The sequence below is a fragment of the Anoplopoma fimbria genome, chromosome 18 (genome assembly GCF_027596085.1).
Source record: "Anoplopoma fimbria isolate UVic2021 breed Golden Eagle Sablefish chromosome 18, Afim_UVic_2022, whole genome shotgun sequence".
Lineage (NCBI taxonomy): Eukaryota > Metazoa > Chordata > Actinopteri > Perciformes > Anoplopomatidae > Anoplopoma > Anoplopoma fimbria.
In genome coordinates, this window is record NC_072466.1 from 7,821,389 (window position 1) to 7,846,962 (window position 25,574).

Genomic DNA, 25,574 nt, shown 5'->3' on the forward strand with positions numbered 1-25,574 from the left:
ACATTTTTCGACATACTATACTATGACTTTTTTTCATCATTTTTCGACATACTATACTATGACTTTTTTTCACATTTTTCGACATACTATACTATGACTTTTTTCACATTTTTCATACTATACTATGACCTTTTTTTTCACATTTTTCAACATACTATACTATGACTTTTTTCATCACATTTTTCAACATACTATACTATGACCTTTTTTCGTTTTTTCGACATACTATACTATGACTTTTTTTCACATTTTTCAACATACTATACTATGACTTTTTTTCACATTTTTCGACATACTATACTATGACTTTTTTTCACATTTTTCGACATACTATACTATGACTTTTTTTCACATTTTTCGACTACTATACTATTTTTTCATCACATTTTTCAACATACTATACTATGACTTTTTTCATGAAATTTTCGACATACTATACTATGACTTTTTTTCACATTTTTCGACATACTATACTATGACTTTTTTTCACATTTTTCGACATACTATACTATTTTTTCATCACATTTTTCGACATACTATACTATGACATTAAAAGGCATTCTATATGAAGACCTTTACATTTCTTTTTTTGAAAAAGTATACTTTGCCATTTTTTAATGACATTTTTCAACATACTATACTATGACTTTTTTTACTGACAGTTTTCGACATACTATAACCTTTTTTTTCTTTTTCAACATATTATACTATGACTTTTTTTCACATTTTTCACATACTATACTATTTTTTCATCACATTTTTCGACATACTATACTATGACATTAAAAGGCATTTTTTTTCTTTTTTTGAAAAAGTATACTTTGCCATTTTTTAATGAAATTTTCGACATACTATACTATGACTTTTTTTCATGACAGTTTTCGACATACTATACTATAACCTTTTTTCATCACATTTTTCGACACACTATACTATGACCTTTTTTCATGAAATTTTCGACATACTATACTATGACTTTTTTCATGAAATTTTTCGACATACTATACTATGACTTTTTTTCACACATTTTTCGACATGCTATACTTTGACATTAAAAGGCATTCTATATGAAGACCATTACATTTCTTTTTTTGAAAAAGTATACTTTGCCATTTTTTAATGACATTTTTCAACATACTATACTATGACTTTTTTTACTGACAGTTTTCGACATACTATACTATAACCTTTTTTCATCACATTTTTCGACACACTATACTATGACCTTTTTTCATGAAATTTTCGACATACTATACTATGACTTTTTTCATGAAATTTTTCGACATACTATACTATGACTTTTTTTCATGAAATTTTTCGACATACTATACTATGACTTTTTTTCATGAAATTTTTCGACATACTATACTATGACCTTTTTTAATGACATTTTTCAACATACTATAGTATGACTTTTTTCATCACATTTTTCGACACACTATACTATGACCTTTTTTCATGATATTTTCGACATACTATACTATGACTTTTTTTCACATTTTTCAACATACTATACTATGACTTTTTTTTCACATTTTTCGACATACTATACTATGACTTTTTTTTCAAATTTGTCGACATACTATACTATGACTTTTTTCACATTTTTCAACATACTATACTATGACTTTTTTTCACATTTTTCGACATACTATACTATTTTTTCATCACATTTTTCGACATACTATACTATGACATTAAAAGGCATTCTATATGAAGACCTTTACATTTCTTTTTTTGAAAAAGTATACTTTGCCATTTTTTAATGACATTTTTCAACATACTATACTATGACTTTTTTTCCTGACAGTTTTCGACATACTATAACCTTTTTTTTTTCACATTTTTCAACATATTATACCATGACTTTTTTTTCACATTTTTCGACATACTATACTATGACTTTTTTTTCACATTTTTCGACATACTATACTATGACTTTTTTTTCACATTTTTCAACATACTATACTAAGACTTTTTCCCGCATATTATACTCAGACCTTTTCATAACTTATTTTGGCAAAGTATACTTTTACTTTTTTTCCTGCAATATTTCAACATACTATTTTTGTACTACAATATTTTTATGAAATACTCTATTATGACGTTTTGACATACTATAATATGACTTTTTTTATTCGAACATACTATACCAATAGTTTTCATGACGTTTTTTTAGACATTCTATATTTTGACTTTTTATGACTTTTTTCGTCATGCTATACTATGACTTAAATTAAATTGTAATTTTTTTCCAATTTTATTTACCTTACTCTTAATGCTATTCTATTCTATTTTGCACTGGTGTCAGTAATACTTCTGTTATACTTAATAAGGGTTGCTCTATTGTTCATATATGTTTATGTTTCCCTTCTATTGTTGTAGTTATTCTTCTGTATAAGTTTTACGACTAACAATAATATGTCTTCCTATGAAATTTTTTAGGACATACTATACTACGACAAACAATAGTATGACTTTTTTGACATATTTTGTGCATACTATACTATGACTTTTTATGACATTTTTTACGACATACTTAATCTTTTATGACTTATTTATTATTCACAATACTTTACATTTTCAATATTATTATTTCATAATAACCTTTACTATTGCATTTTGGAAAACTGCTTTTCATGACATGCTGTACTCTAATTTTATAAGTAATTTTTTTCTGACTAACTATACTATGACATTTTTTTTACCACAAACAATATGACTTACAATACTTACTTTTTTTTTTTTACAACCTTTACCTTTACATTTTGGAAAACTGTCATGACATGCTAAACTATGTCTTTAAAATCATACTTCTTTCATTGCAAACTATACTATTACTATTTGTCACATTTTTTTGACAATTTGTTATGACACAAAGTAGAATGAAATATATATTTTTAACTAAGTATAACACTTACTTTTCATGCTTTTTTACAACATACTCTAAGACTTGATATTTTTCACAGCTTAGTATACTATGACTTAATGACATCTATTTGACAGTTGTTTTATTACTATTACTCTATGACTTTGTTATGAATATTTTTTTTACCCTCTAGTACGCAGTGTTCATATGTGTTTGCTGTGTACCTTCCCCCCCCCAAAAAAACCTTGAAAAATAAGGCTCCCCCAAAAGCCCCGGTTTAATTTGAACATTGAGTAAGGATCAAAAAGGACATCAACATAGGCCACGATAAAATATGATGCATTAGGTGTCTCTAGTGTGACCACAGTTAATAATAAGCTACATTGTCCTTGAATAAATAATACAACTTTCTAAAAATGTATTTATTTTGGTGGTGAATCTGGTTCATGGGTTGAGTACTACACCACTCGATGTGGGGTAACAGGAGTTCCACAAGATGGCACTGTTTGACTTTCCTTCATCCCAAAAGCTGACTCTGTATGCTAATTGCAGCCTCACTGGGCCATCACTAAATCACAGCAATATAATTTGAAAATGAGGCTCAAGCCATTTAAATACAGATGTTTAACACTCATTAAGACCAAAACGTGTGTTGAAAGTTCCATTAATCACTGGCAGTGTAAACTTCCAGATGTATGTCAGTATTGTTTCAAGCTTGTCTTGTTTGTAATTCTTTGTTGCACTGATACTGTAGCAAGAACAGCACATGACATAATTGCAAAGCTACTCAAGTGTAACAAAAAACGTAAAAGCACCACCTTGTTATCAGGTATCATTTTTGACTACAGTTGGGGCATTATAGGGGTGCAGGAATATTTTATTTAACAAATTTACAAGGTTCCAGAAAGGGCTTGTTGATGAAATTGACTTACCCTCAACGCCCTGAATTATCGTAGTCCTCCCCTCTGTCATGATGACTATTAGACTAATGGTAACTGTTACAAGTTGGCTCCTTCTTGCAACAAAAGATGGATCTCACACAAACAAATCCTTGAAGGGTTATAAAAACATTAAGAAAACATGAAAATCTGTAATATCAGTAGTGCCAGGAGTGTAAGGCTTGTGTCAAAGTACAAATAAAAAATAAAAAAGTGGAGTGCTTGAGTGTCTAGAAGTGTGGCATGGTGAGGGATATCCAGAGCATGATCCACAGCCATCTTACATACAGGTGAGCCAGGTGGTATGTGTGCAACATCTCCTCTGAAGACTATGGCCTTGACCAGGCACACACACCTCTTACATCCTTAACTTGAAATTAAGCCTGCTTATTAAATATATATCTTACATCCCATTTTCTTTCACGTTTTCTACCACTTCCAATCAGTTACAATAGCTTACTTAATTTAGTTTAAAAGAGCCAAGTATGATTTTAAATATACTAGTTTTGACTTGTAATGGAGTGTTTTTACACTGTGGCCTGGCTTTACTTAAAGGGTCTGACACCACTGCCTTCTTCAAATCAAAACAAAACTATTGATTCATTTGTTTTCATTTGTATGGACCAAGTTTCACCTTTAGACCATCAGTAAGTTTGTTTGCTGATTATGTTGCCAATAATTGTCCTGCTGGGTGAGTACATCTGTGACTGCCTTGAATTAAGAAGACAAAGAAAAAAGAAGCCCCTGGCAACACAATGTTTGTTTGACTTAGTGCAGCTTAGTTGTGGCCCTGTTGTGACACTGCATTCCAATATGGTATTTAATCAGGCCTAAACCTAGATAAGAAATGACTTTCCATAGGACCACTTGCCAAGGCAGGTTGCCAAATAGTTATATATTAATTAAGTGATAATTTGGTAACATATTAATGAGCAGTAGGCCACCCATAGTTATATTGGTTACTGAGTCATTACATAACACACACACAAACTTTTAAAAAGTTTACTGAGGATAAAATGACAGTTCAAAAATAGGTGTCTGAATATCTAAATACATCTCCAGAAAGGAGGGCCAGAGTGTTACATGCACATAAGGATACATTCTGTCACATGTGAAGCTGCAGGACAGGTGTGACAGCTCAGCCCTGCAACATTCATAGAAACAGGACATGGGAACCGAGCAAAACAGCCGGTGGCCACCCGGTTTGTTTTCACATGCAGTATAAGAGAAAGGCCATTATTGATGCAGGTGCGCTTTATAACTTGTTACTTTAAAAGTGATGACCACTACAAAAAAAAGAACAACACAAACGCATTGTAATCCTTTTCTAACGACAACTGTAAGCTGTACAAAACGGCACAGCGAAAGATAAGCAACTAGTCTCTTCATGCAGTAAATATTAGCCACATTGTTGCAACATAAATACATTAAACTATAAAAAAATAAATTTGGTTGACACGTTTGAACCAATAAGGGTCTAGGCTAGGCGTTCCCAAGGCTGTATGCACGTTTCTTATTGGTGGTTTGGGCACACATGGGCGGGGCTTAAAAAGGGACTTCAGCAAAACAAGCTTGAGCGACATGAGAGAAAGAAGAGGTGGGAGCAGCAGGGAAGCTGGACACTTAATGACTGGTACACACGATATTAAGATAACAACCACTTGTCAGGTAGGGAAATGTCACATTCGTTAATAACTTGGGCTGAACTGAGACTTTGCATGAAGCGAAATTTGTTTAAGTTGCACCTAAATAGTGGACAAGCCCATACTGGAAGTCATTGAGTTGAAGAGTGCTGCAAAAAAAAAATGTTGTTGTGATTTTCCTTGGTGGGCTTTTGGTTTTCTGGCCTCCACAAAATGACCTTTTGCAGCATTTCAGATCAAGCCATGGACTTTCAGTGGACAGAAAACTCAAACAAAAACACATAGAAAATGAATGTCATTCAGTAGTGTAAGTCATCATATATATATATATATATATATATATATATATATATATATATATATATATATATATATATATCAAGTATGACAACCATAAGATGCTGCTGCTGTGGGTAAGGGTCCAAATATATCGATACCGGTGGGCTTTGGGTATCTCCTCTCCACACGGATGAGTTAAAACGCCTTCTGTTGCATCCATGAGTATCTGGGTAAAGTTTTGCAGATTCGCTCATGCAAAGTTATTTTAAAGGTGCTCTAGTGAAAATAATTAACATTTGAGAACTTTAATTGTTAACTTAAAATCTTAAAATTTTGCAGATAGATATGCATATCTAAAAGTAGTGTATAGTCTTGCAATAGTGTCCATATTGGCCCTAGAAATTGAAACGTTAATTAGTTTGGATTAGATTTCCATCATCTTCATCCCCATACAAGGGGGTATTTTGCTTCTTGAATAAGGGTGGCAGTATTTACATAACACAGCTCATAAATGGTATGAGAGTATTTCAACTATTTCCATGGGGGAATGTCCGTCTCCGTATTCAGGACTTGGTATTGATTAAAAGCTCATGGCATAGTCCTTTTCGTCAGGGAAGGATTTCCGCATCAGATGTGTCTATGTTTACGAGGGGAGGGTTTGTCAGATGGTTTAATGTTTGTTTTGCATAATTAATGTTGGGTTTTTCCTGTTTGAATGTGTTGGTTTGTATCTGTTTTATCAAGGTCTACTGTTAGAGGTGGTTGGCAATGGACTCCAACAGTGAGACCAAGAGCATGACCTCTGACCCCTCTGAGACCCAGAAACTGGAGCCACACAGAGGCACAGGTAAACACAGAGGGCAGTAACATTTTTTTTTTTTTCAGATAAAATAACAGTTTTAATAAGGTGAATACAAGTTCAAGCCATTGGAGTGCCAGTGTTTTGTTTAGATTTTACATGTGGATTGATTTGAATGTTTTGTAAGGGTGTACCTGATATATTTAGAACAAATGGGCTCCGCTCTACAGTGTGCACTCAATCAGTAAATTAGTTCTTGGAACAGATAATTTGAGTAAAACCAGAATGTAGTTTGCTGCACGTATAACTTCATCAACTGTTTCTTAGAAACTGATTGATGATGAAGCCAAAAACTTTTTATATGCCTGTGTCCCGGGTCACTCTAACCTTGTTGGCGTCATAACAAAAATGTCACACGCACTCATCACAAACTAGTTGTCAATGGGTACAGCTTAAATCTATTGCCTTGCTCTAAAGCATTTACTGGGGAGAAATCCATTCTGGATAGAGCGTTTTGTGTGCTTAACTACGCGTCAAAAATAGCGTACATTGAAAATTGTGAATAGGATTTAAATCGACAATTCTGAATATCGTTATCAGGAGAGAAAAAGTAGGATTGGTTCAGCCCTAGCTGTTTTGTGGCAGAACATAAATTAAAAATGTTGCAAAACAGAGTTGAGTGCTTTGCCAGTTGATCTGATTTTGTCAACGCGATTGCATCACCACCGTGCAAGATGCAGTCACGAAACTTTACAGCTCCGTAGTTGAATGAAGGCTGGGTTTTACAATTGGGTGTGGTCCGAGCAAGGAAACTCAAAGTAGGAGGGAAGAAAGTGTGGAAAGTGCCATTGGCCCCCGCCACTGCCTGGTCCGGTTTGTTCCCATCGCAAGATGCTCCCTAGTGTTAAATGTTTCAGGAAGAAACCCCAAATAGAAATGTAACTACCGGCCGATGGAACAGCAGCTTAAAGACTCAATACAAGAGTACAGTCTAACATGTTAAATATTGCAATCACATTCATACATAATGTCTGCTATGGAAAAGGATTGAGAGAGAGGTATGAAGTGCAACAGTCAAAGAAAATTACTGTATAGGACCCTGCAGTTTGCAGCTGCATCTGTTTTTCCTGCATGTTGCGCCTTGAGAATAATTACATAAAAAAACAAAAAGTCTCACTTGCATGATTGCAGTTAAACAAAGTCAACAGCTGATTATAAAAACAGACTTAGCAGGTTTAAACAACAAGCATTATCCAAGTGCAGTCTCCTTTATTCAAAGCTGTACTGCAGCAATACAGCAAAACAAGTAATATATATCAGTAACATATATATATAGTATCTATGTGTACATGCTAAGCTCATCGGTTTTGATTCATTCAGATTGTTTTCTTTCTTATCTCTATTGATAAGGAATATCTGTTAGCTCACAGTGATACATGCAAGATAGAGCATGTAGGCTTACACACACATACACACACGCAGTCAATGACTTACGAGTTTGCCTCAGCATTCTTCTTGTGAACTTCTGAGCTCTGATTCTACACAGTCAGCACTTCTAAAGCGACTTCATGGTTGGGGGAGAAAAGCTGTGACCCTGCCAAAAGCTTTGGCATACAGTTGCTTCAAATGAATTACAATATGTTTTACTTTTGTGTAGTGATTTTTTGATGCTAAGTGACCTTTTAGCACGTTCCCCCCTCCACATCATGCTGTCATGAACATACGTACCTCTTCTGATGGGGGATTTGTATTCTCATTTTATTGTAACTCATGTCCTTAGCTGGAGGTTTGTTAGTTGAGTTTCTGTGATGTGACCTGGTATGGACACATAATATATATTATATTATATTTTGCATTTCTAACCTCTCTACTGACTTACTTGCTTCTTAAAAAGCTACAAGGAAGGAAATACACACCTGGGGCAGAGTCATTGTGGGTCCAATTTACTGTCATTTTATGAACCTTAAGTTGTGCACACCCTGAATATAATAATTGCCTATATATTGTGTGTTTAATATGTTTAAAAACATATTAAAGCTGGGGCAGCAACACTGGAAAGACGAGCAAGAGTAAGCTCAACTTAGAAGTATCCAACCAAAAAAAACAGCTGAGTGTTGCCAACTCTTTTACATTGAAAGTAGCTAAAAGCTCTAGCTCCAAAAGTTGCTAAATTTAACAAGAAAGTTGCCAAGTCTGCAACACTGATAGTCCTTCCCTTCAATTCAATTCAATTCAATTCAGTTTATTTTGTATAGCCCAGAATCACAAATTACAAATTTGCCTCAGAGGGCTTTACAATCTGTGCACATGCGACATCCTCTGTCCTTCCCTCACATCGGCACAGGAAAAACTCCCCTAAAAAACCCCTTTAACAGGGAGAAAAAAAAGGAAGAAACCTATGGGAGAACGACAGAGGAGGGATCCTTCTCCCAGGATGGACAGAATGCAATAGATGTCATGTGTACAGAATGAGCAGCATAACAGTTCTTAGATACAACACATTCAATGTATATGACATAAATGATTCATATAATAAGACTACTTATAATAACAGCAGCAATTATTACAGTAGAATTATAGCCATGAAAATAGGGATAGTAATGTGACTAATAATAATAATCGAAGTAGCAGTGGGTGTCAGTCGGCTCACAGCAGGAGGCACGACTACGGTCCAGGTACCACGATTCATGGAAACCTGCAGAACGAGAAAGCAAAAGGGCTTCAGGGTGGAAGTAAAGCTAAAATGCTTAATGGTACAGGTAATAGTAATAGTAATGTGACTAGTAATAATAATAATGGTGGTAGCAGTCGGTGTCAGCAGGGCCGTAGCAGGATGCACGTCCACGGTCCAGGTACAGCCACGATTTATAGAAGCCTGCGAAGCGAGAAAGCACAAAGACTCCAGGGTACAAGCAAGTCAATAAGCGTAATAGTACAGGCAATAATAATAGTAATGTGACTAATAATGATAGTGGTAGTAGTAGTGGGTGTCAGCAGGGCCTCAGTAGGTGGCACGATGACAGTCCAAATATAACCCCGATTCCTGGGAACCTGCGAGGCGAGAAAGCACAAGAACTCCGGGGAAGAAGCAAAATCAGTAATGTGCATAAATAGGAGATTAATACATAAAGAAGGAGGGAGAGAAGAGGAGAGAGGAGCTCAGCGTATCCTAGGTAGTCCCCGGCTGTCTAGGCATATAGCAGCATATCTAGGGGCTGGACCAAGGCGAACCTGAACCAGCCCTAACTATAAGCGCTATCAAAAAGGAAGGTCTTAAGCCTGCTCTTGAAAGTGGTGAGTGTGTCTGCCCCCGGACTGAAACTGGAACCTGGTTCCACAGAAGAGGAGCCTGATAACTGAAGGCTCTGGCTCCCATCCTACTTTTATATACTCTAGGAACCACAAGTAACCCTGCATTGATTGAGCGCAGCTCTCTAGTTGGGTAATATGGAACTATAAGTTCCTTAAGATAAGACGGTGCCTGACCAGTTAGAGCTTTGTAGGTAAGTAAAATAATTTTAAATTCTATTCTTGATTTAACAGGGAGCCAGTGCAGAGAAGCTAATACTGGAGTAATATGATCTCTTTTCTTAGTTTTTGTTAGAACACGTGCTGCAGCATTCTGGATCAACTGTAAAGATCTAAGAGACCTATTAGAGCAGCCTGATAATAAGGAGTTACAGTAATCTAGTCTAGAGGTAACAAATGCATGAACTAGTTTTTCTGCATCGCTTTGAGACAGGATTTGCCTGATTTTTGCAATGTTACGTAAATGAAAAAAGGCTGTCCTTGAGATCTGTTTTATATAAGAGTTAAAAGACAGATCCTGGTCAAAGATAACTCCAAGGTTCTTAACGGTAGTGCTGGATGCTAGAGCAATGCCATCTAGAGAAACTATATCGTTAGATAATTGAATTCGAAGGTGATCTGGGCCTAGTAGGATAACTTCTGTTTTTTCAGAGTTTAACATTAAAAAGTTACAGGTCATCCAGGTTTTTATGTCCGTAAGACATGCTTGAAGTTTAGAGAACTGGTTAGTTTCGTCTGGCTTAATTGATAGATATAACTGGGTATCATCTGCATAACAATGAAAGTTTACTGAGTGTTTTCTGATAATATTCCCCAAGGGAAGCATATATAAGGTAAATAAAATAGGTCCAAGAACAGACCCCTGTGGAACTCCGTGACTAACCCTGGTTTTCATCGAGCTTTCATTGTTTACATATACAAACTGAGATCGGTCTGATAAATACGACTTAAACCAGCTAAGTGCGGTTCCTTTAATGCCTATAAGATGCTCCAATCTCTGTAATAGGATTTGGTGATCAATGGTATCAAATGCAGCACTAAGGTCTAGCAATACAAGTACAGAGACAAGTCCTTTGTCTGAAGCTATTAGAAGGTCATTGGTAATTTTCACCAGTGCCGTCTCTGTGCTATGATTCACTCTAAATCCTGACTGAAAATCCTCAAATAAACTATTGTTATGCATAAAGTCACAGAGCTGATTTGCTACTGCTTTCTCAAGGATCTTAGAGAGGAACGGAAGGTTAGATATAGGTCTATAGTTAGCCAACACCTCTGGATCTAGAGTAGGTTTCTTAAGAAGAGGTTTAATTACAGCTAGTTTGAAGGCCTGTGGTACATGGCCCGTCAGTAAAGACAGATTGATAATTTCTAATAAGGAGTTGCTAATTAAAGGTAAAACTTCCTTAAGCAGCCTAGTCGGAATCGGGTCTAAGAGACAGGTGGAAGGTTTAGACTTAGAAATAGTTAAAGTCAATTGTTGAAGGTCGATGGGAGAAAAGCCATCTAAATATATTTCAGGTTCTACAGCTATGGATCAATCAGTACTGGTTGAGGGCAGTAGATTATAATTTTTTTCTCTAATAGTTAGAATCTTATCATTAAAGAAGTTCATGAAGTCACTACTACTGAGGTTTATAGGAATACACGGCTCAACAGAGCTGTGACTCTCTGTCAGCCTGGCTACAGTGCTGAAGAGAACCCTGGGGTTGTTCTTATTTTTCTCTATTAATGCTGAATAATAGGCTGCTCTAGCATTACGGAGTGCCTTCTTATATATTTTAAGACTGTCTCGCCAGACTAACCGCGCTTCATCCACATTGGTGGAACGCCATATCCTTTCAAGTTTTCGCGATATTTGCTTTAAATCGCGGGTTTGAGGATTATACCATGGAGCAAACCTCCTTTCTTTTATTAGCTTCTTTTTTAGAGGAGCTATAGAGTCCAGTGTCATTCGCAGTGAGCATGCAGCACTATCAACAAGATGGTCAATCTGAGACGGACTAAAGCTAGCGTAGGAGTCCTCTGTTATATTGAGCAATGGTACTGAATAAAACCCTGAAGAAATCGCTTCTTTAAATTTAGCTACAGCATTATCAGATAGACATCTAGTGTAGAAACTTTTGCCTAATGGCGTACACTCTGGTAGAACAAATTCAAAGGTTATTAGAAAATGGTCCGATAAAAGAGAGTTCTGTTGAGAGACAATTACATTTTCTACTTCAATACCATAAACCAGAACAAGGTCGAGGGTATGGTTAAAAGAGTGAGTCGGTTTATGTACACACTGACAGAAGCCAATAGAATCTAGTAATGAACCAAACGCAGTACTAAGGCTATCATTATACACATCCACATGAATATTAAAATCCCCTACAATAATAACTTTATCTGTCTTAAGGACTAAACTAGATAAAAACTCTGAGAATTCAGATAGGAATTCAGAATACGCACCTGGTGCACGATACACTATAACAAATAAAATTGACTTTAATGCTTTCCCGCTCGGGTTTGAAAGACTAAGAACAAGGCTTTCAAATGAGTTGTAATTTAATTTAGGTTTAGGGTTTATTAATAGGCTTGAGTCAAAGATAGCTGCTACTCCACCTCCCCGGCCTGTGCCTCGAGGAATATGAGTATTAATATAACTTGGAGGAGTTGATTCATTAAGGCTAACGTACTCTTCATGACACAGCCAGGTTTCAGTAAGACAAAATAAATCAATATGATTATCTGATATTAAATCATTTACAAGTACACCCTTAGATGACAGAGATCTAATATTTAAGAGTCCACATTTAACTGTCCTGTTTTGATGCACTGTTGCATCGGTTGCCTTAACTTTTATTAAGTTATTTTGTATAACTCCTCTTCTGTTGACTTTAAATAATTGAAGTGGCCGTGGGGCAGACACAGTCTCTATAGGGTTTTGGGTGGGTAAATGGGTGGGTAACTGCTCCTTCAGGCCTCCCTTCTAAAGCCACTCCCCCAAAATTATCATTATTAGAATAAACATATCATAACTAAAAAAGGTTTACTCAGTAGAGTTTATTTATTTAAGCTTTAAGTCTTCTGAGCAAACTCTCTCCCCCCCCACTGTGTGGGCACCGGCTGAGAGGTACTCAGCAGTGTGTGTACTGGTACTTCTGTTAGCGTTGAGCCAACAAACAACAGGATATGTACATAACCAATGGGCTGTAAAGCGTTGTGAAGCACACTGCATTTAAACTCAAAAATAAGCAGCGATATATCCAAACAAGCGGCTCAAAGTTGTCAAAAAACTTTTCCTACAATCTTTACATAAACAGAATTAAAACTTACCAAGCTGTCTGCCCGCTTAGCAGCATGTGAGGTACAGCGAGGTACACAGTGTGTGTGTGTCATTGATTGCTGTCTGGATGAAAAGAGGATTGCAACAAATATAACAAAGTATGTTTGTAAATTACATTACTCACCCTTTCTTTAACACAGTCATGTCTTCATAGAACAAAACTACACACAGTTCCTTGGAACCTGTCAACTTGTTTGTGTCTGCTCTTATGGGAAGACTCGAGGATGGACATTGGTACCAGGCCTTTTGTTGTTTGGCTGTTCTCTTATACCCCCTGACTTGCCCTCTGTCCCTCTCTCCAGGCAGCAGCTGGCTGGTGCTGGTAGCAGCCGGAGCGGCCTCCCTAAGCGGCCTGATGCTGGGCTATGAAATGGGCATTACCTCTGGAGTCCTGCTGCAGCTGCGGGGCGTGCTCTCCCTCTCCTGCCGACAACAAGAACTGCTGGTCAGCTCCCACCTGCTCGGCGCTCTCCTCATCTGCCTGGCCGGAGGTCCTATATTGGATCGCTACGGCCGCCGCTGCTCTTTGCTCCTGAGCGCAGTCCTGGTGGTCGGAGGGAGCGTCGTGCTCATCGCATCCTCATCACTCGTCTCCCTCACAATCGGCCGGGTGGTAGTCGGCATGGGAACGGCGCTCTCAGGGACAGGAGCGTGTCTGTACATTGCGGAGATCTCCCCGAGGGAGAGGCGGGGTTTGCTGGTGACGCTGTACGAGTTGATGTTGGTCGTGGGTGTCATGCTGGGGTTCAGCTGTAGTTACGCCTTTGCTACTCTGCCCGATGGCTGGGCATACACATTTGGACTAGTAATCCCCCCAGCTCTACTGCAGATCAGTGTACTTGTGTTCCTCCCACCGAGCCCACGCTTCCTGGTTACCCAGGGTAAAGTGGAGCAGGCCAGGATAGTGCTGGCCAGATTGAGAGGTGGGGTTCAGGAGAGTGTGGAAAAGGAGCTCATAGACATCAGGACAGGACTTAAAGAGGAATCAGAGCATAGATTCTTGGAGTTGTTCAGTACCAAGGCCAACTTGCGTTCACGGCTGCTCACAGGTGTGACCTTAGTCTTCCTTCAGCAGGCCACTGGTCAGCCCAATATCCTCTCCTACGCGTCACCCCTCCTCCGCAGCGTAGGCTTCAACAGTGACTCCGCGGCGACCTTGGCCTCCACAGGGTTCGGAGTGGTCAAAGTAGTCGGCACCATCCCCGCCGTGTTGCTGGTCGACAGCGTGGGACCCAAGAGCTTTCTGTGTGGGGGTGCTGTCGCGATGGGAATGTCGCTGGTTGCACTCGGCGCATTGACACTGCAAAGCCACACTAACCTCACCAGCCTGTGTAAAAGTCACACTATATCAAACCACACGCATACGCCGTGGGATTTAAACGGAACCTCTATAGACCTGGAAAACAGTGACCTTTTTTCAACTGACCTCCCCTACCAGTGGAATGGCGAGGAGTCAGAGCGGACTAACAGAGAAGAGGATGGGATCAGGGAGTCAGGAGGAGGAAGGCCGTATGTAAAGGCTTCTTCCTTAATGAAGTGGGCGTCACTGATCAGCTTGCTGGTGTATGTGGCAGCCTTCTCCATTAGCCTCGGGCCAAGTAAGCACCAAATCATTCCGCTTTATTCACCTACTACCTTTGCACATAAACACACATACACAATGCGTTGACTCTTTCCAATCTTGTATTACTATTTGTTATCAAACGGGTTTGCCAAGGAGTGCACTCTGTATGCAACATAACAGCAGCTATGAACCTTATGCCCTCACAGGGATGCCTTGCGATAACCATTGCTGTACAAAGTACTTAAAGAGAACTGGTTGTAAAAGTACAGTAATGGTTATCATAATACATATCATACATACATACAGGTTTAGTTGAAACGCTCCAGTTTCACAGTCAAAGACGTTTCACATCTCTATTCTGGATGATGTCATTTGTATTTATGCCTTATTAACCATGGTCACTTACATCTTTGAATATGTGTCTATGTGTTTTCTTTTCTTTCCAGTGGTGTATGTGGTTATCAGTGAGATTTTTCCAATGGGAGTCAGAGGCAGGGCTGTATCCGTGGTGTCGGCTGTGAACTGGGCCACTAACCTTCTCATCTCCATGACCTTCCTCACATTTACAGGTAGAGGTGTGTGTGTGTGTGTGTGTGTGTGTGTGTGTGTGTGTGTGTGTGTGTGTGTGTGTGTGTGTGTGTGTGTGTGTGTGTGTGTGTGTGTGTGTGTGTGATATATTAGTTATAAAATAATAATTGTAGGTTCACGTAAATTGTGGTAGTTATAATGTTACTGAAATTGTTCACTAGTAGATCCGTTTCTATTCTGCAAAAAGCGATTGCAGGTAAACAAAGAAGGTGGATTGTTACACAGAGATCACTTCGTCACTATTCAAATTTGTGTTCTTTTGATATATACCATTGTACGAGTTTAGCTGCAAGTCAAGACCTGATCTCTCAAGTCTTTCTAAACTCCATAACAACAACTGTTGCCAATCGAGCCAACCATGCACACTAATGAGGAGGCAAGGTCATAGAAAGCAAAACATACAAGTATTCTGCCTGCGGACATTTTAAGCACACATTTGCTGTTGTTTTTCCAGAAAAGATTGGCGTGGCCAATGTGATGTTTCTCTACGCCGCCATGAGCTTCGTTCTACTGGTGTTCGTCATCTTCTGTGTCCCTGAGACCAAAGGACGCACGCTAGAGGAGATATCCAAAGAGCTGGCTAAGAAGTAAATGGCAGCTTACACGTGATCTTAATGTTGTCAGTGTTTCTATTTTACTGATTTGTGAAGTGGATCGCTTCAGCAGAGCCTGATCAGCAGCAGTACGTCCACAGAAATTCCAGATAAGTCAGACTTTTTAAAAGGACCACAACTAAACACCTCACCTGAAGGAGAGTGGAGAGCAAAAGGCGAAGGAGGACACTACATTACATTACAGTCATCCACACCGATGGCAAGCCTTCGGGAGCAACTTGGGGTTAAGTGTCTTGCCCAAGGACACATCGACTGCCGAAGCCGGGTATCGAACCACCGACCCTCTGATTGGAGAACTACCTTGCTCTCCACTACGCCACAGCCGCCCCTGTACTAACACTGTTACGACTTTGGGGTACGACTCATACATCTCACCCACATCTGTACATCCCTGGATTTCCAGCTCGATACATACAGCATGTAGTAAGAAGGAACTATAAGGACGTCTTTGTCATATAGTCCCTTCTTGCTACATGCTGTATGTACGTAAAGGAAGAAATCAACAGGACGGGGTGGTGGAAAATTGCATACATAGGAAATAATTAAATAATGGAGAAGTATATGTGAATTTGCTTAAATGAGGATATCTCAGGGTTCACTCTTGCTTGTTAAAAGGCAGAAATAAAGGTCACAATGGCATTTTATTATATATTTATATAATGAAATATATTGTATAATAATAGTTATTTAGTCCCCTTCTTTCTTGATGTTCCGATATTGCATAAAAGGGCATTTTACCTCAACACTAGGATAGAATTGACGCCCAACCAGCCAGCAAATCTGATGAAGCCCCTCGAACGAGCGCTCACACTATACTACTACAGCCTTTTAGTTTTTTTCCATTTTGACATGACACTGCGATGTCAGACATTAATTACACTTTCCACTTCCTTACATCGGACGCCCTTGATCAGATCACACCCATCTCCACTACGCTTATCACTTCAAATGTCTGTGTGTGTAACAAACCAGTCATGCTGCTGAACACACTGTTTACATCTGTCTACCACAATCTACATGGTGACAGATATATGGATAAAAGCCACAGGTCACTCTTCCTTTACATTTTATGGGAACAAGCAATCAAGACAATTAGAATGATTCAACACAACAAACAATAACTCAAGCAAAGAAATAACAAACCTAACAGATCTAATATTAATATTGGGTGGATTTTATAACCAGAGCTGGAGTGTAAAAAGAAAAGAGTGATGTTTTTTATTTTATTTTTGTCAATTTGTTTGTGTTACTTGCCAAGATTATACATAGGTGATTAACAAGAGGGACTTACTTTACTGAAAGAATGAGTGACTTCTGTGTGGACCTGTTCACAATTAAAATTGCACATTTTAAAATCTGTACTTTGATACCTTTTTTTCCACGTTGTAATATGTAGAAATGTATTTGCATTATGGCACACTGAAAAGCTTTGGACAGCCATTAAAAGTGCTTCACTCCACCTGTAATCAGGTGAAGACAAAAAGACAGGACAGAATGAAAATGAGAGCAAAACAGGAATCCTGTGGTGGCGTTTTATCATTAACCTTTATTTTTATACAAAATACAAAATTCTGAACAATTGTCACAAATGCTCAGTTGACACTGGTTCAAAAAGTCCATCCCACATACTTGACACAACATGTCCAAGTTTTTTATCAACATATTTTCCATCAGATTCAGTACATAAATCCATGTCGACTGTCATTAGGTTTTCACATTTAAAAACACTTAACCACTGTTTTTTGTTGTTTAGGAAAATGATATTATATGAAGGGTTTGGTTTTTTTGGACAGTTAAGGTACTGGCTATCACTATAAGCATGGGCTCCTTGAACACTGTGCATGGTCTTATGTTCATTCAAAAACTCAGATAAATGCACTGCCACACCTATTGACTAGTGAGAGTGCTGAATTAACTGCCATAAAACTTTGTATGACTTAACGGCTGCATTAGTCATTTTGAGTCACTGCGTTTCTGGTACTTTGCAGCAATTTCCAAGACCAATTCTGGACGGTGTTTAATAACTTTATTCCTGCGCCAATTTTCAATGCCTTGCCTTGTCTCATCCCAACTTAAGTCTGGGACTAACCAGTAGCTGTCTAAAGTGAAAGACAGCTACTGGTTGGTATTCAGTATTTGTCTTTCATTTAAGACAGCTACTGGTTGGTATTCAGTATTTGTCTTTCATTTAAGACAGCTACTGGTTGGTATTCAGTATTTGTCTTTCATTTAAGACAGCTACTGGTTAGTCCAGTCGCTGTCTTTCTGGTTAGTCCCGTAGCCAGTAGTTGTTTAAATGAAAGCGAGTTAGTTTGTGGCTCAACACACCACCTGAAACATTAAATACCCCTTAACCCTTCCAAAACTTTCATTACAATCCAAAACATTTAGAACAGCAATCTTGTTCGGTACATTGTCCAGCCTAGAAAAAAAAATATTTCGTATTTGCCTTGTGTTTAAAACTATTGTTAGGAAATTATTAAATCAGATAAAATGTGTGCATTCTGATCCAATGCCACAGTTGAGAAACAAGAACACATTTACAGTGAACGGACCAAGTAAGAAAAGGTAATGCGAGAAACCAACAATTAAAATCAGATGAATGTATATTATAAGTGGATATGTCCATCTGCATAAGGACCTGCTCTTACTTTGAGTACATGTGTAACAGTCAAGACTTAGTCTATGGTTTGACAGACAGCTGTTTTTCTCTTTGGGCAAAAATACGGGTAATACAGTGGATGCCTTGTATTTGCGTTGACACATCTACAAACGAGCCATGGACGGAGATTCTTCTAGAGGAAGTGGCAGATGTGACGACGTCTTGTATAAAGGGGTTAAAGGTGAGGTTTTCTTAGTGTTAACCTACAGTTCTGACTCTCCAATATGGTCACAACTGCTAAGCATTGAAATGGTGAAGACTTTTGAACAACTGGTCTTTCTGTGTCCATGCAAATCCACCCGGAGCCAATCTAAGACTGAGATTAAATACCTGCCTCTCCCTTCAGTCTCATGTCAGGTTTGGTAGACCAGTTTCCCCCTGAAGGATTTGATGTTTAAAGACATACTTGCAAATTTAGGCTGTTAAAATCACAAGAGCTACACAATCCACAACAACAATACATTTTTGTGATAGGGACATTTTAAGACTCCGACTGGGGGTTGTTTTTTCTTTTTTGAATCCAGGCGACATCCAGTCTGTTGATTCGTGTTAGAAGTTTGTGGCTGTTGCCGCTTAGCCATAAAATCAAGCGAGTAAATCCAAGGATAAGGTGCTTCCTCACTTGTAACGGACAAATCAGTCATGCCTTCTCTTTCCTTCGTTGCCTCCTTCCTTCTGCCTTTTTCTATTTTTTGTGGAGGGGTTTCTTACACTCATACAGCAGTGGGTAGATATGCTCAACAGCTGTGGCCACATTCTGCACATTTGGTCCTGAACCATGGTAATGGGATGAAAGCATAAGAATAAGTTTTGATGAAAAGCAAAAAAAACATATACAGACAAGCGAAGAGTAGCAGACACTGTCAAAACGTTTCATTGGGCCAAGTTCAGCCTAAAGCACGACATCAACAGAGGGCATAAACTATTTCACCCTGAGTAAAATGCCTTGAGGAATTGGGTTTTTACAAGCAGCTTTTCTGTTCGTAGCGGACTATAAAATTACGACAATGCAACCTCAATCCCATAAGCTGCTGTGCTCTCTAGCTGTGTGAGGGTGAGAGAGTATAGTCTGTATGTATGATTGTAGGTATGGAAGTGTGAGAGGTACCTGTTACTGTGATGCTGCCGGTGGAGAACACCTGTACAGTAGCCTTTATATGTTTGATCCTGTACGTGGCAGCAGGATGGAGCTCTGGTTCATAACTGACAAAAAAAAAAAAAAAAAAAAATAGACACACGGTTAAGTATTGTACACAAAAAGCTTTCAGCACAAATATCTAAAAACAACTACATACACAGCTTTGAGAGTTTTACATTTACATATGCAAGCAGTTGTCGAATAAACAAGTGAATCATAGGCAGACTACGCCAACACGCAACAACATTTTCTGTCTGCTTATGGTACCAAAAGTGCTGATCAGAGCTGCCACCACTAGAGGTCATCCTGTCCTTGTAAACACTAAATCACTAAAAGCAAAAAGTGAACAAGGCCACTTTATAATAACTTTATAATACATGTATTGAGGTGTATCAGGCTAAACTGAATCAAAAAGTACATACAAAAGAAAGGTGATTATCACAGTGTTGTTTTTTCCTTATGAGATCAACATTTATAACAAAAATGAGCATCATCAAACTTAAGAAATTCTGGACTGACACCTGATGGGCATGATCAGCCACAGAAGGAAATGTCTGTATAATTAATCATTTCTAAATACTGCTGAGAAAGATCTGAATGGTGATGACTTGAATGACTGTGATGATGGTGGTTGTGATGTATAGTGCTGTATTACCTGGCGATGGGTCGGTTTTTCTTTGTGAAGTCTATTAGGGCGATTGAAAACGGCATGGAGCACACTGCCAGGACGTTCACGACTTTGAAGGCTGAAAACCTCACCTGGACAGACAACACACACACACCAGGCAGGCAGACACACATGTGAATGTTTTTATAATTTCACATTAAAAGGAGAACTCTTGTCTTTCAATCTTGGTCTTATGGCCTTAGTGTTGTAAACCTGATACCTTTGAGTTTGCCTCATTTGAAATAACTCCAAATATTACAGATATTCGAGCAAACACAAACCAAAGATGGATGCTAACCTGCAGGTTGACATTAAGAGAGCCCGGCTTTCTTTGCCTGAGTGGGCTCAACAAAGCCTAAAGCCCCAGTCAGACAGGATGGTTGCCACTACGACGATTATCAACCTAACTGGTTATACTAAAGAATTGAATTTAGGTCTGACACTGTCCAATAATGGCGGATAAATTTGGATAATTTACTCTCGGCTCATCTTAGATTCTGTCGTATAGAAAAGCCTTCAGATCTCCAAGCACTCTCTCCCTGCATGAGCATTAACTGCTCCAGAACAGGTTAGCTGTGTAGCATAAGTTACCATGGCAATATAGCCATGTAAAAAGAGAGCCACATTCACAACAGTAAAAACACTGGCTTAAGGCTCCACATACCTCTCTACACCACTAATCTCACTTCTCGGTACACCCTTCTGGTTGCATGCCGCTTTAAAACCAAATACCTTTTTTATAGAAATGTAGTCAGGCAGTCATTATTATTGTGTTTATGAAAGAACTGATTTAAAGCCAAAGCTTTCGTTGGTCTACATTTTTTCTTTCTCTCTAAATCAATACTACAATTAAATTAATCTGGTTTCGCCACAAATGATGTCTGATATACTTTAGAACATAAATTGTAAAATGTCCGTTTGAATTTCTATTTCCATGCAAGACTTGAACCTTAACTAGACAATCTGAGACCTTAAACAGATATTAAAATAAGCTCTATATCTTCATTCATATTCAATTTTCTGCTTTTTTTTTTCTAAAATAAAAAGTGTGTTATGATGCAGTTAACCAACACGTTTTCCCACCTTGAAGCCAAGTTTCTGCAGGACGCGTGCTAACCTGCGAGCACCCCGCTTTGCGTCATCCTCACTGAATAAAAGATAAGAGCAAAGAGTGAAAGCCAGAAAAATGATAACATATGCAATGTATAGGGCATGGCATGCAAAAGAGATGTAACAGATAGCTATTATCTGGCAACCTTTAGAGTTCAGGGCACCAACAACAAAAGGGCTCCCATCGTAGGTTTAAGGTGGCTGATTTGCTAATGTGTAATGTCAGCATTGTGTCTCAGACAGGTAGGACAGATGGTAACGCCTCCACGTTGTTGGCAGTTGATTTTTTCTCACCACAGAAAATGAATCGGCCATTAGCAACAGCCAACTCCATTTGTTATATGCAGTTCCAGATCTTATTTCCACACCTCCAGTCAGTTAATGGTTTGTGTGAGTATCTACCTTGTTGCTCCAGTGCAGATGATTTTCCCTGAGGACCAGATCGAGGCTGTTATTTTGGGTTTACGAAGTTTCATCAGGACCTTCTGAAAAAAATTAAAAAGTGGTCAAATTTCAATGCTGACAACGTGACCCATTTCATTAATGCAGCAAAGCGGTACTAAGTAAAATTAAGGGTGAGCTCTTTAGCAGTCCTTACCCCTCCTTCCGGCTTATAGATGACATTGGTTCCCTCTAACGCAATGGTGCGCAGGTTGAGGTGGCACCTGGTCCTGAAGGTAGCCACCACATTGGTGATAATGATATCAAGTGCGTCGTCATTGCTGGAATCCATGAGGAAGTGTGCGGTGCAGCAACAGGACCACAGGAGCTTTCTCCTCACACATTTATCATCAACACCACCACCATCATCATCATCATCTTTTCACGGACGGACAGGGAGACAAGATGAGCTGAAAGGGGGAAAAAAGCCCAGGATTATTAGTATTAGTTTATTTATTATTAGTATTTTGAGAGTAAGATACAGTACCAGTCAAAAGTTTGGACACACCTTCTCATTCAATGTTTTTTTCTTTATTTTTATTTTTTTCTACATTGTAGATTAATATTGAAGACATCCAAACTATGAAGGAACACATATGGAATTATGTGGTAAACAAACAAATGCTCAACAAACCAGAATATGTTTTATATTTTACATTCTTCAAAGTAGTTGAATGAGAAGGTGTGTCTAAACTTTTGACTGGTACTGTATTATAAAAGTCAGTTTAACGCAATTGTTTTTGTTTTATTTTTGGTTCAATATGTTACACAAACATGCACAAAAACTATAATTCAATGCAATGTCCCTTAGCCTTTTTTTAAATCTTATTATTTTCCTATTTGCCTTTTTTGTTTTGTTTTGTTTTGTTTCCAATGGTCACATCAACACAGCTTATGGTTTCCACATCAACAATCAGCTAACACACAGAGACAGTCTGAGTAAATGTGGTTTTTACACCTGAATAAAAAGGTGAATATGGGGGCTTAACTTTTCACCTTAGTTGCAGTACCAATTCATCCGATTCCTCAGCTGTGTGGGTCCCCAAAACACGAATCACACAGACATCTGCAACACATCAGAGGAGTCATTTAAACATTTGGGGACATTTGGGAGGCTAACGATATAAAAATGCATCCAAGAGAAAACCTTTACGTTATATATATTAATGATAACTAACTAATTCAGCATCACAACATGGATATCACTGAAACAAACCACTATAAATACAAGAGTAAAAGATACACCCACTACTGTTAGCTAGCAGCTAGCTAGCAACAAAGAAAGTGCACAAGCATTAATGAATGAAAAGTTGTTAGCCGAGCTAGCTAGCAGGCTAGCTGTGCAGCGTCACACTGAGCACGATGCATCCCCACTGTTCCTACGTGGGTTTGCGTGTGAAAGGTAAATGTGTATATCTGTAATGTGTGCTTGTATTCTTTAGCTACCTCATCAGCTATCTCAGTGATGTAAACCCCGAGACACAAACAGACCAGGCAACGGGATAAAAAAAAAAAAATTCTGTACTTCCGTTTTCCGCAAGCACAACTTCCTGGTTTTTTTGCGGCTTTCAAAATAAAATAAGGTGACCCGGTGATCTTCAAAATAACCCTAACTTCCGCTGTTAACTTTCAAAATAAAACTAACTTTAAAAAAAGGCCGTTCATTTTAACAAGGCATGCATGTACAGTACCAGTCAAGAGTTTGGACACACTTTTTTTTTAATTAATTAATTTAAATTCTTATTTTATTTTTTGTTTGTTTTTAGCGTTTTATTATTATATTTGATTATTGTGATTGTTCTACCCTGTGCAGCACCTTGAGATTTCTTTGTATTTTATTTTAAAGTGTGCTATATAAATTAATTATTATTATTATTATTATTATTATTATTATTATTATTATTATTATTACCTTCTCATTCAACTACTTTGAAGGAGTTGGAGGAAGGTTCATCTGGTTGTAGTTGTTTTTGACTGAGGTCCCTCTGTGATCTATGATATGATGACCTGAGTCTTAGTTTTGGTTTACTCATGCTGTGATCTGATTTTTTTTATTATTGTCTGTCACTGTTTTATGTTGTATGTCTGAAACTTTGTTTAATGTGCTGCTGCTGTCTTGGCCAGGACACTCTTGTAAAGGAGATTTTTAATCTCAATGAGGCTTTTCCTGGTTAAATAAATTAAAAAATAAATTAAAAAAAGAATGTAAAATATAAAACATTCTGGTTTGTTGAGCATTTGTGATTTGAGGCTTTATAAACAACATTGACTTTTCTTGCACGTGCTTCAATATCAGATAAAATGTATATAAATTAAAATGTATTTCAAGTTAAAGTGCTCTTATGTACATGCCAGCTGCAATGATTGAAATAGTCAAAGTTAGCTAAATCTAAAGCATCTAGTATGGTGCTATTACCAATCATGCAGGGTGTCTACAGTAACATGGCTCTTCTGATGTACAGTACCAGTCAAAAGTTTGGACACACCTTCTCATTCAACTACTTTGAAGAATCTAAAATATAAAACATATTCTGGTTTGTTGAGCATTTGTTTGTTTACCACATAATTCCATATGTGTTCCTTCATAGTTTGGATGTCTTCAATATTAATCTACAATGTAGAAAAAAATAAAGAAAAACCATTGAATGAGAAGGTGTGTCCAAACTTTTGACTGGTACTGTAGCTGCATGCATATCAAAATGTTTAAAGTTCGTTGGAGGTACCTTTACATATGAATTTTAGGCAAATGCCGAGCCTTCCTGCAGCACATATGATCAATGTGTTTTTTTCCTCTTTTGAAAAGGGAAGCGGAAATGCTTGCTGTTACATTTGCAATTGTGAATTTAATCCCTTACAATATCAATGAGGTAAGCAAATATATTCTCCAGGAAATAGTTCATTAACTGATGAATAGTCCTGGCTGCCTACACAGAGAGACTTGAACAATAACTACTGTAGATAAGTTTTTAAAGTTGGTATCTTGCGCCTCCATGTGGACAATGAGGGTTGTTTTGGGGGGAAAGAAAAATGACATTCTTTTTATTTAATTTGCAGTAAGAAAAGCTCACATTTTCTACACCATGCCCTGCAGAGCTTCTAATCAATGTTATGGTAAACTGATGAGCTAGTGAATTAATCTGGCTCATTAAAAGTTATAATTTGTCCAACTAAGGGGTTAAAGTGCTTATTGACTGTGGCCAAATTCTGTGGCCACAAATTTGCCTTTGTGGTCATCTACGCCTGCCAATATTACACTTAACAAGCTTATGTTAACACCATTTCCAGATAACAATATGTAACTTATTTCCCCCCAGTGTTTATGGCGTATTGACATTTAAACTATGTGGATTAGTACATCTCTGAGGAAAGTGAGCACATCTGGTCAGTAAATACTCCTCAGGGAATTCTGGACGGGCTACAAAAGAGGAGAAGGAGTAAAGTTTGGAGGCAGTTGGGAATGTTTGTGTTATCAATGAGAGAGTTCACAGCCGCTCTCGTGGCTCATGAATGAATTTCGTGAATGGATGCTGTCCTGAGTTGTCTTGTCACTGTCACATCCTGCAGTGATTGTGACTTTTAGGCAGACTGATCAAGACTTAATGAGGTTTTGCGTTGATTATACTTT

The 25,574-nt window shown here is 37.9% G+C and overlaps 2 protein-coding genes across 2 annotated transcripts; one reads left to right on the plus strand and one right to left on the minus strand.

Annotated features, from left to right (window-relative positions):
* Nucleotides 1-5,411: 5,411 nt before the first annotated feature.
* slc2a12 (solute carrier family 2 member 12) lies at nucleotides 5,412-17,324 on the plus strand. The gene is made up of 5 exons (XM_054618792.1): nucleotides 5,412-5,475; nucleotides 6,474-6,576; nucleotides 13,468-14,763; nucleotides 15,176-15,298; nucleotides 15,772-17,324. Exons 2-5 carry the CDS (start codon nucleotides 6,498-6,500, stop codon nucleotides 15,906-15,908), a joined length of 1,635 nt encoding a protein of 544 aa, XP_054474767.1. The 5' UTR covers nucleotides 5,412-5,475; nucleotides 6,474-6,497; the 3' UTR covers nucleotides 15,909-17,324.
* A 139-nt stretch (nucleotides 17,325-17,463) lies between these two features.
* Nucleotides 17,464-23,479, minus strand: tbpl1 (TBP-like 1). Its single transcript, XM_054618599.1, has 8 exons — nucleotides 23,396-23,479; nucleotides 22,946-23,015; nucleotides 22,107-22,359; nucleotides 21,911-21,993; nucleotides 21,482-21,545; nucleotides 20,387-20,490; nucleotides 19,702-19,796; nucleotides 17,464-19,364 (listed from the first exon to the last, which is right to left on the minus strand). The coding sequence occupies exons 3-8, from the start codon at nucleotides 22,239-22,241 to the stop codon at nucleotides 19,279-19,281; spliced, it is 567 nt and encodes a 188-aa protein (XP_054474574.1). The 5' UTR covers nucleotides 22,242-22,359; nucleotides 22,946-23,015; nucleotides 23,396-23,479; the 3' UTR covers nucleotides 17,464-19,278.
* Nucleotides 23,480-25,574: the final 2,095 nt, after the last annotated feature.

What these genes read in the sequence shown, in the direction of transcription:
- tbpl1 (XM_054618599.1), bottom strand. Translation starts at nt 22,241, where the DNA reads ATGGATTCCAGCAATGACGACGCACTTGATATCATTATCACCAATGTG. An exon ending in TCTATAAGCCGGAAGGAGGG is followed by an intron (nt 21,994 to 22,106) that starts GTAAGGACTGCT and finishes AATTTTTTTCAG; the next exon opens with AAGGTCCTGATGAAACTTCG. An exon ending in AAAAACCGACCCATCGCCAG is followed by an intron (nt 19,797 to 20,386) that starts GTAATACAGCAC and finishes TTTTTTTGTCAG; the next exon opens with TTATGAACCAGAGCTCCATC.
- slc2a12 (XM_054618792.1), top strand. Translation starts at nt 6,498, where the DNA reads ATGGACTCCAACAGTGAGACCAAGAGCATGACCTCTGACCCCTCTGAG. An exon ending in CTCCATTAGCCTCGGGCCAA is followed by an intron (nt 14,764 to 15,175) that starts GTAAGCACCAAA and finishes TTTTCTTTCCAG; the next exon opens with TGGTGTATGTGGTTATCAGT. An exon ending in GACCTTCCTCACATTTACAG is followed by an intron (nt 15,299 to 15,771) that starts GTAGAGGTGTGT and finishes TTGTTTTTCCAG; the next exon opens with AAAAGATTGGCGTGGCCAAT.